This window comes from Oryzias latipes, chromosome 24, assembly GCF_002234675.1.
Source record: "Oryzias latipes chromosome 24, ASM223467v1".
NCBI lineage: Eukaryota > Metazoa > Chordata > Actinopteri > Beloniformes > Adrianichthyidae > Oryzias > Oryzias latipes.
Genome location: NC_019882.2, coordinates 1,049,987 through 1,068,143, shown reverse-complemented (window position 1 = coordinate 1,068,143; position 18,157 = coordinate 1,049,987). Strand labels below are relative to the sequence as shown.

Here is an 18,157-nt window from a genome sequence, read left to right as displayed (position 1 = left end):
ACTTTTCTGGAGACCGTGAATGCAGCATTTCTGCTGCTGTGTTTCCTGGAAGGAGGAGCCTCACACCGAGGAGGGAACGCAGAGCGCTGTCACCGCCGCCCGCTACCGGCTAACGGCAAAACCGGGTTTCCGTGCCATTACTGGAGAGCGAACCGGTCGAACTAAATGCCTCTATGATCCACCTGACCTTACAACAACACTCACAGCGTTCAGTTCAGGTAAGGCGACCCGGTTCTTCAGAACTGCGTACATGAGGTTAGCTAAACCGGATGCTAATTTATGACGGCTGAGGAAAGTGTGGAAACACGACGGAGGGTTTGTTTGATGTGACGAAGGAAGGAGCTGGTGTCGTGGAATGTGTCGCACCCCGCCACTCTCCGGCCCTCGTTGCAGTCCGGATCTCCAGAATCCATCGGTACCAATCGCTGAATGTTAAATCCGCGGCCGTTTCCAGCTGTTGCTCAACGGTAACGGCGGTGTTAACGCGTCCCTCCCAGCCCGTTGATCGTCTTAAAGTCGTTAGTTATCAGATTGACGGTGCTCTCCGCGTGCGCGTTACTTCGGGTAATCTCTATAAACCGGAGATACTTTGTAAAAAGATGGGAAATGACAGAGTTGTTGTCCGGTTCCGGTCCATTTATGAATGGGGAGGTGTAAATAGAAAGTTGCTCTCCTTGCCGAGGGGCGGATTAGCACCGGATTACAGCCCCACAAGGACAAACGGAGCATAATCTCACCGTAGTCCCTCCTTGGATCTGATGGAGCTCCATTCAAGCCGGTAGTGGTCCAGGTCTGTGGGTCTGTGCTTGATTGGGTCAGAACATCCGGCTTCATGGTGGAAACCGGATTTGTTTTCAGGTCCTTCAGTTTTCTTCAGGATTTGCTGCAGGTGGGTCCTCAGGTGACGCTGGTCCACAGTCGACTCACGGATTTCATCTGCAATTTCAACCTTTCCATGAATGCTTTACATTTGGGTCAATATGGTGAAACATGTCAATCAGTCAGTTATTTAAAGATGACCAGGAAGTAATAACAGCTGTATAACTTCTGATGGATGACGGCGTGGAATCCCTCACACCCTGAACACATCTTCAGTTGGACCACATGGAGATAAAAACCCTGCTATGGACTAAATGACGTTCAGTTATGAAAATAGCCAAATGTGGGAGACGGCACCCCTTATGATTAGGTTTTTGGGTTGACCGGCAGAGCAAACTGCAGGATGGAGGATGGGGGGTGGTTCATATGGACGTGTGAGTGATCCAGTCCTGAAAGTCCCACTGATCATTTTCAGATCAGAGATCATTGTCAGATCTATCCAGCGTTAAGTTCTGATCCAGATTCCAGCTCAGAGCAGGAAAACAGACGTTCATGGATCTGTTGGTCTACAGGTGGATGATCAGAAAGGGGCGGAGCTTGGAGGCTTTGGCTTGACGTAGTGACTCATACGTCACACTTGCAGGCCTTTTCAAACGCATTTTCTCAGCTGCTCCTGTTTCACAATGTTGTGAATAAAGAAATACTCAGAAATGCTGTTTTAATCTTATTTTAGTAGAAATGCTACCAGAACCTGTTAAAAACACAATTTTCATTGGAGTGAGTCTTACAGGAAACTGGAATTATTTTGTTTAGAAGCTTTCCTGATTTTTTTTTTAGAAGTTTAGCCTTTTTTAAATTTCAACAATTAAATCAAACTTTAATTATAAGAAACATTAACATTTAGAATGAAAAAACGCACATTATTACAATAAACACCAACCCACCCTTCCCATTCCCCTCCATCAAAACATACGACCTTTGACCCCACACACAAGGAATACTGATCAAAGTAACGACTTGAAGAAACTTCAGGCTCGGCTCTGAAACAGTGTTTGGGAATCTCTTCATACCGGGAGCAGCTCAGCCGTAGGAACATCGCCACAGTGCCCCCCCACACCGGGACAGCAGAGGGGTCCACTTCACAGCCGTGAGGCTGCAGACTTCAACTCCAGCTGCCCCAGAGGGGGCAACAACCACCGACCATCCGGCAAGTCCTGGTAGAAAAGATCTCCAACAGAAACATTGGGGCTAAAATCATGATGGGATGCTAAAAGGAAATACACAAGATAGATATAAAAAGATTAAATGCATCAAATGAAATTAAATACATAAAATAATATATAGATAGATGACTTTACAAAATACTAAAACTACTAGATTAAATAAGCAGATAAGATCAACTAACAGCCAAATTAAAAAGGTGGGTCTTGAGCCTCTTCTTAAAAACCTCAACAATAAATAATAAATATAAAATTATAATATTTGGTCGGAAAACCAAACTGTAATGAAGCACTGATGCAGTTTCTCGCTTATTTTCCGTTTTATTTCCATCTAAGCACGTTTGAGCAGAAGCTCAGGACTTTCCTACAACTGCCTGATGTCCAGAGTCAAAGAAGAGTCAGGAATGATGTGACGGGGATGAGACGGGGATGTGATGATGTGACGGGGATGCGATGTGATGGTGATGTCACTGTGATGTGACGGGGATGAGACGGGGATGAGACGGGGATGCGACGGGGATGTGACGGGGATGTGACGGGGATGAGACGGGGATGAGACGGGGATGTGACGGGGATGCGACGGGGATGAGACGGGGATGAGACGGGGATGTGACGGGGATGAGACGGGGATGTGATGATGTGACGGGGATGTGATGATGTGACGGGGATGTCACTGTGATGTGACGGGGATGCGATGTGATGGTGATGTCACTGTGATGTGACGGGGATGAGACGGGGATGAGACGGGGATGCGACGGGGATGAGACGGGGATGCGACAGGGATGCGACGGGGATGCGATGTGATGGTGATGTGACTGTGATGTGACGGGGATGTCACTGTGATGAGACGGGGATGCGACGGGGATGAGACGGGGATGCGACGGGGATGAGACGGGGATGCGATGTGATGGTGATGTGACTGTGATGTGACGGGGATGTCACTGTGATGTGACGGGGATGAGACGGGGATGTGACGGTGATGCGACGGGGATGCGATGTGATGGTGATGTGACTGTGATGTGACGGGAATGTCACTGTGATGTGACGGGGATGAGACGGGGATGCGACGGGGATGAGACGGGGATGAGACGGGGATGCGATGTCATGGTGATGTGACTGTGATGTGACGGGGATGCGACGGGGATGTGACGGGGATGAGACGGGGATGCGACGGGGATGAGACGGGGATGCGACGGGGATGAGACGGGGATGCGATGTGATGGTGATGTCACTGTGATGTGACGGGGATGAGACGGGGATGCGACGGGGATGTGACGGGGATGCGACGGGGATGTGACGGGGATGCGACGGGGATGCGACGGGGATGCGACGGGGATGAGACGGGGATGCGACGGGGATGCGACGGGGATGCGACGGGGATGTGACGGGGATGCGACGGGGATGCGATGTGATGGTGATGTGACTGTGATGTGACGGGGATGAGACGGGGATGCGACGGGGATGAGACGGGGATGCGACGGGGATGAGACGGGGATGCGATGTGATGGTGATGTGACTGTGATGTGACGTGGATGCGACGGGGATGAGACGGGGATGAGAGGGGGATGCGACGGTGATGCGACGGGGATGCGATGTGATGGTGATGTGACTGTGATGTGACGGGGATGTGACTGTGATGTGACGGGGATGTGACGGGGATGTCACTGTGATGTGACGGGGATGTCACGGGGATGTGACGGGGATGTCACGGGGATGTGACGGGGATGAGACGGGGATGCGACGGGGATGAGACGGGGATGCGACGGGGATGAGACGGGGATGCGACGGGGATGCAACGGGGATGTGACGGGGATGCGACGGGGATGAGACGGGAATGAGACGGGGATGCGACGGGGATGCGATGTGATGATGTGACGGGGATGAGACGGTGATGAGACGGGGATGAGACGGGGATGCGATGTGATGGTGATGTCACTGTGATGTGACGGGGATGAGACGGGGATGCGACGGGGATGTGACGGGGATGCGACGGGGATGAGACGGGGATGCGACGGGGATGAGACGGGGATGCGACGGGGATGAGACGGGGATGCGATGTGATGGTGATGTGACGGGGATGCGACGGGGATGAGACGGGGATGCGATGTGATGGTGATGTGACTGTGATGTGACGGGGATGTGACGGGGATGTCACTGTGATGTGACGGGGATGTCACTGTGATGTGACGGGGATGAGACGGGGATGCGACGGGGATGAGACGGGGATGCGACGGGGATGCGACGGGGATGAGACGGGAATGAGACGGGGATGTGACGGGGATGCGATGTGATGATGTGACGGGGATGAGACGGTGATGAGACGGGGATGCGACGGGGATGAGACGGGGATGTGACGGGGATGCGACGCGGATGAGACGGGGATGCGACGCGGATGTGACGGGGATGCGACGGGGATGCGATGTGATGATGTGACGGGGATGCGACGGGGATGAGACGGGGATGCGACGGGGATGCGACGGGGATGCGACGGGGATGCGACGCGGATGAGACGGGGATGCGACGCGGATGTGACGGGGATGCGACGGGGATGCGATGTGATGATGTGACGGGGATGCGACGGGGATGAGACGGGGATGTGACGGGGATGCGATGTGATGATGTGACGGGGATGAGACGGTGATGAGACGGGGATGCGACGGGGATGAGACGGGGATACGACGGGGATGAGACGGGGATGCGACGGGGATGCGACGCGGATGAGACGGGGATGCGACGCGGATGTGACGGGGATGCGACGGGGATGCGATGTGATGATGTGACGGGGATGCGACGGGGATGAGACGGGGATGCGACGGGGATGCGACGGGGATGCGATGTGATGATGTGACGGGGATGAGACGGTGATGAGACGGGGATGCGACGGGGATGTGACTGTGATGTGATGATGGGACGGGGATGTGAGGGACTCGGCCAGGCTTTGCTCGACTCCAGCAGCATCTGGTCCTCATGATTCAGCGGGATGGCCTGATTAACAATTGGTGTGTTAACAGAACACATGCACAGCACAGGAAGGACCGCTGGTTGCTAGGTTACGCTTAAAGACTGCTTTCATTTTTGTGATGGTTTTAGTTTTATTAGTTAGTTTTTGTCTGAAGTGGGGAGCTGCAGGTGACATTTGAAGAGTCTGTAGTGAAAATATCAGAAGCAGGAAGTCCGGTTTGTTTGGAGAAAAGGTCAGGAAGTCTGGTCAGAGGTTCTGAAATGCTCTCAGCTCACAGAACACCTGTTTTTCCTGGTTAAGGTGGCAGATTTAATATAAATGTTTAAAATGAAACTGTATTTTTTTTAAATAAGCACTGACTCCAGAAAAAAACCTGGTGTTTACAGCCGGTCCAAAAAGGAAGCATGCAGTCGTTTTAAAAGCGTCCACAGCAGAGGATTTCACAAGAGGGCCGCGTGTTTACTGAAGTCATGCGGGGTCCAACCAAATGCTGCTTTTTGATCCAGGAGGGGTTTAAAAATATCACCTTGTCTGTTGCTTTTCAGTACTGCAGCGACAGACGATCAACCTTCAGACTGAAGCTTCTTTGGGGGAACTTCCTTGATGCCTTGATTTAACCTCAAGCCTTTGTCCCCGAAGCAGAAACTCTACCATTAGATTGTGTTCTGACAGACGCACGGACCGGCTGCTGGGTTTCATTTCTCATTGATGAGCTCATATGATTGATTAGTCTGCTCTGGTGTGTTTTCAGATCATTCTGTTAAGCAGCTTGTGCGTCGTGGTACTCATCATTTGTATGATGGTAAAGCTATGAACCAGAAAGGCCCAGTAGTTTACTGACCCACTCGAGTGTCTGTTACATAACTGTCAGCAGCAGCACATGAACACACCTCTCATCCCTGAGGGGTTTTCATCATTTGGTTCGCATCTGATTTGGTTTTACAGCTGTTTGTCAATAGAGGTTTTCTGTTGGCGCTTCATTGTAGAGTCATGAAAACGAACAGCATTAGATTTAAACCTCCATTCTGAATTTCATCTGGCAAATCCCACTGGATCCCACTTAGATGTGAGTCTGAGGTTGAAGAAAAACATTTTTGTTGATTAAAGAAAAGCGACGGACACCTGAAGGCCTGCTTCATTTTTCCAGTTTTTTGGCATCAAGCAGAGTCTGATCAAAACCCGTTTTATCTGGAGAACCGGGTTTCTCTGTGTCCTGATGTTTGGTTTGGAGCCCGTAGAGTCAGGCCTGTCAGGCGGTCTATAGGCAACGATCCAGAGGTTGAGTTTGGGAGCATCAGTGTTGCTGCATCTTCATCTTCCTCGCCTCATCCTCCTCAGTCTTGATCTTTAAAAAGCTTTGAGCTGCTGTGAAAATGGCTCCTCACTATTTTTAGCTTCAAGCACTTCTAAAAATGTATCTGAGAATTGAAACCAAGCTTTTCTCTGTCTGCCTCCTAATCCCTGTTGACTCTTTGAAAAGGGGGGAGGAAGTGGATCAACTGTTTGCTTCTGCATTTAGATGATCTCATTTGGAGTAAAAAGTCACTACATTGTTTTTCTTCCTGTGTGCATCAGTGAAAGGCTTACTAGGATTTATTTAAAGCTTTATAGTCTTTGTCTTTTCCTCCTGTATTTCTACTGCTGATGATGTTAGATTGACAGATCTTTATTTGTATTTGTCACACGTACGATGAAATTAAAAGTGCCTCCTGGTCAGTTCATGCCTTAAAAAACAACTTACTACTAAAATAATAACTAAAACATGAAACTACAGAAAAGGTTCTTCAACATGTGTTAAAACCAGAGAAATAATAATAATAGAAGTAATGAGTATGAAGGAAGCTCCCACACTATCATAATTCATAAGAAGGGCTCCAGGTTTAATGTTTCCGCCGTCTTTAACACGTCTATGGCGGTCTAAGCGTCTGCCTGAAGGCAACTGGTCAAACGGAGGGGAGGCGTCGCTGATGATGCTCTCTGCTCTGTTGATGCAGCAGGAGCTGTGATCCGCACAGTCCCTTAGCACTCGTCCCGGGACACCACCGGGTCCGTCTCACCTCATGCTCATCCAGGACCAGGATGGTGGTGCAGTGGGCCGTGTGGTGGAAGTGGGGTGTCTGTGGCGTAGTGACATCAAAGTGGGCAAAGACGAGGTTCAAGCGTGCTTCCTGCCACACCTGTCGGCTGTCACCGCTGTCCAGGTGGTTTCCAATCTTCCTCCTGCTTTGGTTTCTGATGCCTCTCTTCAGGTTGGTTCGGGCTGCGCTGTGGAGGTCTTTTTACAGACTTGTGGGCGGCGTTTCTCCTCCTCAGAAGCTGTTCGCCCTCCTGTCCCGAGTCCTCTGGGGGCTTCTGGTTGGGGTAGATCTGGATCTGTTTGTCCACCGTGACTGTGTCTATGCAGCTCTTAATGTAGCCCAGCACGCTGTGCGTGAACACCTCCAGGTCCTGGTGTTCAAACACCTCCCAGTCTGTCCTCTAAAGCAGTCCTGCAGCCGCTGGGAGGCGTCATGGTGAAACAGTCTTTGTGAGGGTGGGAGCTGTTTTCCTGAGTGTGAGCTGGCCCTGTAGCTCGTTTTGATGTTGGAATAGACCTCATCCAGGGAGTCGTTTCCTTTGTGGCACACTTCACGTCTGCATGGTTAAAACCCCCCAGCAATGATCTGCACGGCATCAGGATATTTGCTCTGCTGGATGCTAATGCTAGCATGAAGACGTCCGTAAATCAACCATGAGCTAGAACCATGAATCCTGATGCAAACGTTGCCCTCAGCGTTTGGCTGCAGGCTGGTTGTGATCCCTCAGACGCCGCTCGCTCTGCTGTGAGCTGCATTCATGCGGTCCGAGCGGCTGGTGAAGGAGCAGAGCTGCAGTATTTGGATGGCGTGCCAGCAGACGTGTTTCCAAAGGTGTTCATGCCATCTGGACCTGCAGCGTGGCATGCTTACAACAGCCGCTATTCTGGACACATAACTCCCATTTATTGCTTTCCTTCTTCATTTATGTAATCACACTAGAATGGATGTAATTAACGATTATAGAGAACAGTAGATTTCTTCTAGTGTAACAGAAAAACATTCTTTTTCTGTTTTTTTGATTAATGGAGCAGAGAATTGTTTAAAGGCCGTTTTTATCACTGATTTCATTTGTATTCAGTGATTTGATTTGTTTAAAATCTCCCCGTGTTTTTTTTGTATTTTTGATTTCCCCCATCAGTTTCCAGAAACTCTTTAACTCGTTTAATTCAGACTGACGCCATTCTGAAAGAAGCAGCAGCTGATAGTCTCTGAGGCCTTTAGCTGCTGGTTTTCACAAAGCTATGCTAAAAAAATCCTCAAATGAAACGACGGTCCCATAAAGAGAGGATAACCTCAGGGGGGTCCCCCGACCAGCAGCACTGGTGTCCGTTTAAAGGTGGCGTTCTCTGTGGCGTTTGCTGAGATGGTGAGTCCCACACTGATCATGGACCACAGAAGTCGCCTCTGGAGATGAGAGTGAAGTTCACACAGCAGCATGTTCAATTTCACAAACGTTTTTAGACAAATCGCACATTCTTTCCAATGTCAGCTCTTTGTTCACTGACACTAATGTGGCCCAGCAAGACTGTACCTGATGTGACGCATGGAGGGGGCTCGGTCATGGTCTGGGCTGCTCTGCAGGTTCACATAAATCTGCAGACTGTCAGTCATTCAGGAGCTAACCGTGCTGCTGGTTTCTGTCGCCAGAACCTCCAACAAGGCAAAAAACACGGATAAAAGCAGCAAGAATGGATGCCAGCAGAACATTCTGGAGTGTTCTTCCATGACCTAACTGCTGTTGGTTCATCTCTGGAAGAAGATGAAACGTCTGGACGCCTTCCAACCTGGAGATGTTTGTCCTGACCGACTCAAAGGTTGTTCAACATAAAGACAGGGCGCCATGGCGCCATGCCTTCAGCTCGTGCCTGCATCTTTAGTCTTTACAAACAGCCTTTCTGCGGCTGCTATCGCTCAGAGCACCATCTGCTGAAGCCGCTCTCGCATGGAAACACTCGCCGCTTTTCACATCAGGAAGCGCTTAACTAATGAGAGGAGAAACGACGAAGGCAAAGCAGTTTGAAATAGAGCAAAGACAGACTCATACGGGGGGGGGGGGGGGGTCCTCATTAATGCAGAGATTACCTCAAAGCACAGAAGGTAAAAAAATTAAAAAAAGCACGGGCCGGACGCTGCTTCCTGATCCACAGCACCCGCCGGGCCCAAGTCTAATTTTAGAGAGCTGTTTGGCTGAAGATAACAAGCGTCTGTGTCTCTGTCTGCTGTCCAACACTAACCGGATCTCAACCTTCAGAACCGCACAGGTCCAAATGAAGAAACCTGATGTTTGGGGTTTGTGGGCTGCAGCCGTTCAAAGCTTGTGTTGAAATCCTCTGACCACCGGAGGTGAACATGACAGTGATCCCAACGGTCAGTGAAAATATTGAATGCTCTCTGCATCGGCTTCAGAAGATTCCTGTACACTGACGGTTCTGAGCTAACCGGATCCTGGTTTATGTAATCCCATATCGACCCCCCAATGGCCTCGTGGCCATGTTTACCGTGGGCACCAACCAGTAAATGAACAGCAGTCTGATATCAGCAGGAAACGGGTCATTCTAACCCCGTTGTTTTCTCCAGGCTTGGTCCTGAGTTCTGCTAAAGCCTGCAGTACCATCCATCGGATGTAGCAGATCATCGACCCGTTTTCAACGCAGAACACAAGTTTGTCTCTCCGTTTGTGACTTTGTGATCAGAAATGCTGCAGGCAGAAAATTCTAAGTTTCTCTGCAGAATTTCTAGACGATCCTGTCTGGATACAAACGTAGAAAAGCTTCTCCCCTCGTTGTTGTTGCTCTGTTGGGTTTTGTGGCTGTTGTTGCAGCAGCAGCTGGATGGTAATGTTTAACCCGACCTCCATGCTGGGAGCTCAGGGTGTTCACACCTGTGTTTGTCCTCTGACCAGAACTCGGATGAGGAGGAATCTGAAAAATCAGCAGAATGTAATCTCCTCTGGCCTGTGACCCAGATGGATTATGGGTCGGGCTGAGTCATGGTTGTGAGTCTTTGTCTTCTTCAAACAATGAGGAGGTTGAAGGTCCTTCATGGAGGTTTTTCTGTTCCCTTTGACCCGTTCGCCACTGACTCACTTCCTGTCTGTAGACCTGAGTTTAGTGAGACTTTGCTGATTTCAGCGGAACTTCTGCACCGTTACAGTCTGTCTGAGGATGGAACATCAGGACACCGATCAGCCTCAAACTTCAAGCTAGTTAGGAGCTTTCACACACATGGGTTCCTTAACTTTATCCATCGTTTGGTTGCCAGGTGCTGCAGTTACGGCAATTTGAAGCTTAATCGCCAGAGAAGCCGCTTAAATCTGCAGCTACTGAAGTTTATGTTGAAGAGAACCTCTGTGGTGTCTGTTTGGATCCAAACGTTCAGGTTCTGCATAAGACACAGCAGTTGATTTGTGACATCTGCAACCCCAGGCTCCAGAGCCACATGTGGCTCTTCTGCCTCTCCGTTGTGGCTCTTTGGTCAAAGAAAAAATCATTTGTTTTAAAAAGTAACTGTAAAGTATAAAGTAGGTGAAAATAAACCTAAAACTTTATTCGACTCCTTCACAAGCAGCTGAAGGACGGTATGTACCACTCAGGTTCCTTAACCTCCAACACTCCTCCATTGTTTACCCAAGTCCTGCTACAACATGTTGACAGGCCTGTGAGCGCCACAGTGACACTCTGGAATAGAATCTCTGGACTAATTCAAGGATTTTAAATGTGGTAGGGGTCACTTCATCAGCTCTGGTTTGAATTTAATATGTTAGATTAATGCCTATCTGGCTGAGATGCAACTCAAATGGTAAAATAAACAGTTTTTTATGACTGCTGACATCACACTACCTACTTCTGCTGATTTTCTGAAGTACAGGAAGTATTTTATTTTGAAAGGAAGTCATGTGAACCACTGTTAAAAGTTATAAACTAGTTCTTATTTCAAAAACAGTCTTTGTCTCAGTTTCATTTCTATTCAGTAACAGTGAGATAAATCAAAAGTAGTGTTTTATTCTCCAAAGGGTGGAGTCAGGCTTCCTGGTTGTAGACGGTTGGAGATCGACCCAAATGGCTGAAGGTTGCAGAGCCCCGACCCAAACTGTCCCAACGGTGTTTGTGTTTTGTCTTCAGAGGTGAGACATGGCTGAACAGAACTCCGCTCGCCCCCAAAGGAAGATGTCCACCTCTGGGGAGAGCATCTACAAGGTTCTGGGGCTGGAGAAGGGAGCTTCAGCAGAGGACATCAAGAAGGCCTACAGGTAACCTGCTGAACGCCAAAGGATGGACGCCACGGAGGCTTTGAGTTCTCTTGTCACGTGTTTCAAAGCTGCACCCTCCTTCTTTTGTGGTGGCTCCAAAACCTTCCCTGGCTTGTTCATGCATGCACCTTTGAGTGATTCACTAACCACTCCTTAAGCCCCTCCTCTTTCTGAACACCTGTCTGTCATCAGTCATTTTACCCCCTCATCTCTTACTTGCTGACTTTCCTCCTGGCTCTTTTATCTGTTATCTGCACTGTGGTTGTAAAGTTGTCCAGAAGTGAGAGTAAAGAGATGTTCTGGCAGAACCCTCTGAAAGATCAGCTCCATTAGAACCGATCTGGAACCCTTGGGTTTCTCTCACCCGACACTGATGATCTAGAACTTGTGGATGAAGTTGGTTTATTCTGATTCTGGGCCATTAAAGTCATGAAGTGATCATAAACTGGTTTTTCGGGTCTCTTCCTTGGCAGAAAACTGGCGCTGAGGTACCACCCAGACAAAAACCCGGACAACCCAGAAGCAGCGGAGAAGTTCAAGGAGATCAACAACGCCAACTCCATTTTAAACGACGAGAACAAGAGAAGAGTCTACGACGAGTACGGCTCCATGGGGCTCTACGTGTCCGAGCAGTTCGGAGAAGAGAGTGTCAAATACTACTTCCTCATGTCCAAATGGTGGTTTAAGGTTTGTTCTTCATCAGATCTGAAGCTGTGTGAGCAGGAACACTGCTGCCTGCTGGGGGGAAAAAGAACCTCATGGCTGTCTGATTCATTTTACGAGACTCTAACTCATAAACCATGACCTTGACATGAATTGGGAGCAATCAGGAAATGTTTGGAGAAGACATTTACAGGATTCAGAGTCCATGAAGGTGGAAAATGGAAAAATAATCCAAATACCTTTGAAGAAAATGAGTCAACACACAAGAGAGACCCATTCTGTTCTTCAGGGGGATCCTTTTCCAAAAACAGATTCCTACAGGCAGACGGGACAGAAGTCCTGTTGATGAACCTGCTGAGGTCCTGCCGTTTAGGCAGATGGCGGATTTGAACCAACAGCACCTGCAGCAGGTTCCTCAGAACGATCATGATGAGAGTCAAACCAGCGTTTTGTTCTCGCTCACTGGCCGTCTTACTTTGGCTGTTCTGACTACGAAGCTTCAGGAATTGAACCCTCCGCCTTTTTTGTCAGTGGCTAACGCGCGTTTCTCCCAACAGAGCCTGGTTCTGTGCTGCACCGTCTTCAGCTGCTGCTGCTGCTGCTGCTGCTGCTGTTTCTGCTGCGGGAAGTGCAAACCCGCCGACGACGAGGAGAACTACCAGTACGTGGATCCCGAAGACCTGGAGGCCCAGATCAAGGCAGAGCAGGACGGAGGTGAGGACCGCCAGACGCCTGGTCCGCACCTGTAGCAGATGTTTGAGAGATGTTGGTCATTCCTTCAAATGATGAGTGCTGTTCCTGCTCTAGAGGGTTTTCATTGACAGACATGTTCCTTCACAGCTTCACTCCAGAACATCCGTCTGTGGTTCTAGCTCAAGGTTCTGTTCTTCAGAACTGCAGCACAGTTTCTCCTTTGATCAGACTGGAGGACCTGACGATGGTTTTAAGGCCCGTTCACACCGGGACGAATTTCCCGCGCGATATTCGCCGACGTTTAACGCCTCGTGACTAAACAAAGGGCATCAATGTGAGCGTGCACACGGACGCGAAAAAATGCCACGCGCCAAAGCGTCACTTTTTAAAAAACGCCTCGGGTTTGTTTTTTTGGTTTGACGCGCCGCGTCAAAAACTATTCGACCAATGAGAACGGCGCTTTTGCACACGTGTCTGGAGCTTCTGAAGTTACAGGAAAACACAACTTGGGGGCGCTCAAACACAAAACTGTCTTTCTGAGCACACATACCAGCGAAGAAGATAGACGCCACGTAGCGTCTACACAGCCACGAAGAAATAATGACGGACATTCTAAAATATCCCCGAAAACGCTGATGATACATTTCAGCTCTTGTACCAGTCAATAAAACTCCCCATGTTCTTCTCTTCTCGTAACCATGGGATGTCCCCAAAATCGGCGTCTTTTCCGGCGTCTTTCATCATCAACAGAACAATAATTTCTTCATCGCTGGAACTGGAGCTACTGGTGCTTGAAATATTCATGTTTTCTTTGTATGATTCTGACAAGCGTGTAAATACTTGCTCTCTTCTTCTGAGTGAAAAGCGACTTTAAGAAGCGTAAAGTTGCGCAGCGCCACCTTGTGTACAGGAGTATTTCTGTTTTTTATTTCTGAAATTGTATGTTCACTCGGCTCATCGTCAGCGAAAATCGCCTGGGTGTGAACACAAAAAAGGTGGCGAAAAACGCTGGATGAATAACGGCTGGCGAATATTCGTCCCGGTGTGGACGGGCCTTTAGATGTTACCGTGACACAGGAGACATTTTATAAACGCTGATCAGGTGATTCCAGGCTGGAACTGCCTGACAACCCCAATCCAGAGCACCAGCCCCCCCTTCAGACTGAACAAACGTGGCAGAACGTATGAGAGCCTACAGAAAAAACATGACAGCTCAGCGTTCCAAACCCTAAAATTTTGCTTTCAGACTTTGAACGGCGTTGGCGTGGCGAGCTTGCAAAATTGGCGTTTCTCTGTTGCTCGCAGAATTTTTACTGAAAAATTGTGAAAATGTATTTCGTGAATTCCTGACTCAAGCTAATGAAACAACATGACAGACATCGATGACAGATATTAGGAATGTGGGCGTGGTTCACCAAAAACCTCTGTTGCCAAGGAAACCTAAAGGTTTACTTTTGCTGATGGCTGTCAGCGGGTCAAAAGGGAGTGGGGGCGGGGGGGGTCAAAAAGTGGCGGTGAGGTTTTTTTTTCTTCCTCTTCAAAAAATGGTTTATGCTGCATTATTTTGTAGTGTTTTAGAAATTCTCCAACACATGTTTGTTTTTAGCCTTAAATGGTAACCCCCCCCCCACATATCAGCTGGAGGAATCCTTTTCTGCCTGATGCACCTGTGGCCCCCACTCACACCTCCGGACCCCTCTGCTCGTGTTGCAATCCAACAGGTACTCCTGTAATCATAATCCAGCCTGCATCCAATCTGGGTCCTGAGACCCCAGAGGACCAGGGTAGGCCCATCCCCCTGCCCATGCCTGCACCTGAGCCCCCGCAGCAGGGGGGGAGGAGTCCGGGGGGGACCACGGCGGAGTTAGACTGAGTCGTAAGAGCCTCCGTGTCTGTCCGTCCTCCATCCGTCCTGTTCGTTGGTCTCCTGTCGGGCTCTGTGGCTTCTGCTCGTGCATCCATGACTTCCTGTGTCTCTAACCCGTCAGTCACATGACCGCTCGTGCTGCCGCCAGCACGCCTGTGGCCAGACGGCATCGCTGCAGGCGCCGCTTCATGACCGTCCGCTCAAATGATATGATTTTGCATGTTGGCTTCACTAACATCCAAACGCTTTCCCTCCGTCTGAACCCTCCTGTCTGGGATTAACCATCTCCCTCGTCTCCCCCAGGAGGAAAATGACGCCACCGATCCGCCTCAACAGACATCTGCAGGCAGGTAAGATCTGAGGTTCCGGTCCACCTGAACCCCAGACCCACAATCCTCTGCTCTTCATATTCTGTCAAATCTAAGTAGAACGTTGTGTTTTCTCTCCTCTGTTAGCCCACCAACCCCCCCACCCTCAGAGAAAAACCAGCCCAAAATCACCAGCTCACATCCCCCCTCCCACCTAAAGAACACCTGCAAAGGTGCGCCAAATGACTCCTCCCCTTTCCAAAGGACGCCCCCCCACGACCACACAGCTTCAGCCCCAACACCCCCGCCCCCCTTCCAGCCTTTCCCCGGGGGCTGGACGAAGCCTGACCAGCTGTGCTGTGGGCGTGGCCTAATCTGCTCTGTCATACCGGTCCGACGGGTCTTCCAGCAGGTAGGAGGGGGCAAAGCCACCAAGGATGACATCATCCAAACAAAGACTGGATCTGCCCCCCCCCCCCCCCCATCAGAGGATCTGCAGCTTTCATGGGTCTGAGGTTCCCCGCCCGACGCCAAAGGTTCTGCTTCTCTGAAAAGGGCGGGAAGCTTCTGGGTTCTGATCCAACTGTTTGCAATCGCATGCCCCCCCCCAACCCCGAGCACTTCCACACCAAACCGCCATTTGTCTTTCTGGGGTTGAAAATGAACTCAGTACCTGTTATAATCTGAGGGATTAAGCGGTAATCTATGCCAGATTATTACTGAGGCTGCAGCCCCCATGCCCTGCCCAAAGGCCGCAGCAGCTTCAGGGGAACCGCCTACTGCCAGCAGCATGAGCTGGGTTCTGGTGGTCCGTCTGGGTCAGAGTTCCACTGGCGCCCAAACGTCTGCCGCTTCTGGCCGCCAGAACATTTGAAGATTGCGCTGCAGAGAAGGCGATGGTTAGAACGCCGCTAGAAGGATCAACTTTAGCTAGCAGAACCAGCCTCCCAACAGAACCAAGAGGAAGAACCGCAGACGTTCTGGTCCGTTTAGGCTGGGTGCTGGAAGAAGACCGGGTTGTGGATCATCTGGACGGTGGCTGATCAGGATCAGAACCGCCGATTAGTCTAGAGTTTAATGTTCGTCTTTAGTTTTAACAAGGGGGGGGGCGCAGACGGTCCATCCTGTCTGCGCAGATCCTGATATTTGCTGCTCAGATGATGAACAACACGGTTCTCCATACGGCGCCGCACGGAGCCGCCAACCGAGCGTTTCCTCGACATGGGGTGTGGGGGGGGCCGTAGATCGGACCGTATTTATTTTTATGAATTGTTGATCAAATGCTTCACGTTTATGTCGTTTGTTCTAATCGGTTTATTTTTTTATTTATGTCAGTTAACCTGGGATGGGGGGGCTCGTTTAAATGCTGACTCAGCTCTGCATGTGCACGGCGCTCAGGTTGGGACTGCAATCAAAGATGGAGGGGCGCATGACTGTTTCAGGACCCCCCCCCCCCCCCCCCCCTTCACAGTCAGTTGATCGGGGGAGGGGGGTCCTGCTGTGGACGACGTGTAAACGAGAACCAAATAAAGAGGTGATTTTCTACTTGACAGTTTCTGGTCTCTTTTTGTCATCAGAACCTGGTGGTTCTCCTCCTACAGGGTTCTGGTTCTCATCCTACAGGGTTCTGGTGGTTCTCCTCCTACAGGGTTCTGGTTCTCCTCCTACAGGGTTCTGGTTCTCCTCCTACAGGGTTCTGGTGGTTCTCCTCCTACAGGGTTCTGGTGGTTCTCCTCCTACAGAGTTCTGGTTCTGCTCCTACAGGGTTCTGGTGGTTCTCCTCCTACAGAGTTCTGGTTCTGCTCCTACAGGGTTCTGGTGGTTCTCCTCCTACAGGGTTCTGGTTCTCATCCTACAGGGTTCTGGTGGTTCTCCTCCTACAGGGTTCTGGTTCTCATCCTACAGGGTTCTGGTGGTTCTCCTCCTACAGGGTTCTGGTTCTCATCCTACAGGGTTCTGGTGGTTCTCCTCCTACAGGGTTCTGGTTCTCATCCTGCAGGGTTCTGGTGGTTCTCCTCCTACAGGGTTCTGGTTCTCCTCCTACAGGGTTCTGGTGGTTCTCCTCCTACAGGGTTCTGGTGGTTCTCTTCCTATAGGGTTCTGGTGGTTCTCTTCTTATAGGGTTCTGGTTCTCCTCCTACAGGGTTCTGGTTCTCCTCCTACAGGGTTCTGGTTCTCTTCCTACAGGGTTCTGGTGGTTCTCTTCCTATAGGGTTCTGGTGGTTCTCCTCCTACAGGGTTCTGGTTCTCTTCCTACAGGGTTCTGGTGGTTCTCTTCTTATAGGGTTCTGGTTCTCTTCCTACAGGGTTCTGGTTCTCTTCCTACAGGGTTCTGGTGGTTCTCTTCCTATAGGGTTCTGGTGGTTCTCATCCTGCAGAGTTCTGGTGGTTCTCCTCCGGCAGGGTTCTGGTGGTTCTCCTCCTACAGGGTTCTGGTTCTCCTCCTACAGGGTTCTGGTGGTTCTCCTCCTACAGGGTTCTGGTGGTTCTCTTCCTACAGGGTTCTGGTGGTTCTCTTCCTATAGGGTTCTGGTGGTTCTCCTCCTACAGGGTTCTGGTTCTCCTCCTACAGGGTTCTGGTTCTCCTCCTACAGGGTTCTGGTTCTCATCCTACAGGGTTCTGGTGGTTCTCCTCCTACAGGGTTCTGGTTCTCTTCCTACAGGGTTCTGGTGGTTCTCCTCCTACAGGGTTCTGGTTCTCCTCCTACAGGGTTCTGGTTCTCCTCCTACAGGGTTCTGGTTCTCTTCCTATAGGGTTCTGGTGGTTCTCTTCTTATAGGGTTCTGGTTCTCTTCCTACAGGGTTCTGGTTCTCTTCCTACAGGGTTCTGGTGGTTCTCTTCCTATAGGGTTCTGGTGGTTCTCATCCTGCAGAGTTCTGGTGGTTCTCCTCCGGCAGGGTTCTGGTGGTTCTCCTCCTACAGGGTTCTGGTTCTCCTCCTACAGGGTTCTGGTGGTTCTCCTCCTACAGGGTTCTGGTGGTTCTCTTCCTACAGGGTTCTGGTGGTTCTCTTCCTATAGGGTTCTGGTGGTTCTCCTCCTACAGGGTTCTGGTTCTCCTCCTACAGGGTTCTGGTTCTCCTCCTACAGGGTTCTGGTTCTCATCCTACAGGGTTCTGGTGGTTCTCCTCCTACAGGGTTCTGGTTCTCTTCCTACAGGGTTCTGGTGGTTCTCTTCCTATAGGGTTCTGGTGGTTCTCCTCCTACAGGGTTCTGGTTCTCCTCCTACAGGGTTCTCCTCCTACAGGGTTCCTGCAGGGTTCTGGTGGTTCTCCTCCTACAGGGTTCTGGTTCTCATC

The 18,157-nt window shown here is 50.2% G+C and overlaps 1 protein-coding gene across 1 annotated transcript; it reads left to right on the top strand.

Annotated features, from left to right (window-relative positions):
- The first annotated feature begins 27 nt into the window (after positions 1 to 27).
- dnajc5g (DnaJ heat shock protein family (Hsp40) member C5 gamma) lies at positions 28 to 16,409 on the top strand. Its single transcript, XM_023952998.1, has 7 exons — positions 28 to 218; positions 11,201 to 11,328; positions 11,802 to 12,015; positions 12,549 to 12,705; positions 14,406 to 14,560; positions 14,855 to 14,901; positions 15,007 to 16,409. The coding sequence occupies exons 2-5, from the start codon at positions 11,210 to 11,212 to the stop codon at positions 14,555 to 14,557; spliced, it is 642 nt and encodes a 213-aa protein (XP_023808766.1). The 5' UTR covers positions 28 to 218; positions 11,201 to 11,209; the 3' UTR covers positions 14,558 to 14,560; positions 14,855 to 14,901; positions 15,007 to 16,409.
- The last annotated feature ends 1,748 nt before the right edge of the window (positions 16,410 to 18,157 follow it).

Excerpts from the sequence above, each read along its gene's own strand:
- dnajc5g (XM_023952998.1), top strand. The coding sequence starts at position 11,210 with ATGGCTGAACAGAACTCCGCTCGCCCCCAAAGGAAGATGTCCACCTCT. Across the intron at positions 11,329-11,801 it reads GACATCAAGAAGGCCTACAG|AAAACTGGCGCTGAGGTACC; the intron begins GTAACCTGCTGA and ends CTTCCTTGGCAG. Across the intron at positions 12,016-12,548 it reads TGTCCAAATGGTGGTTTAAG|AGCCTGGTTCTGTGCTGCAC; the intron begins GTTTGTTCTTCA and ends TTCTCCCAACAG.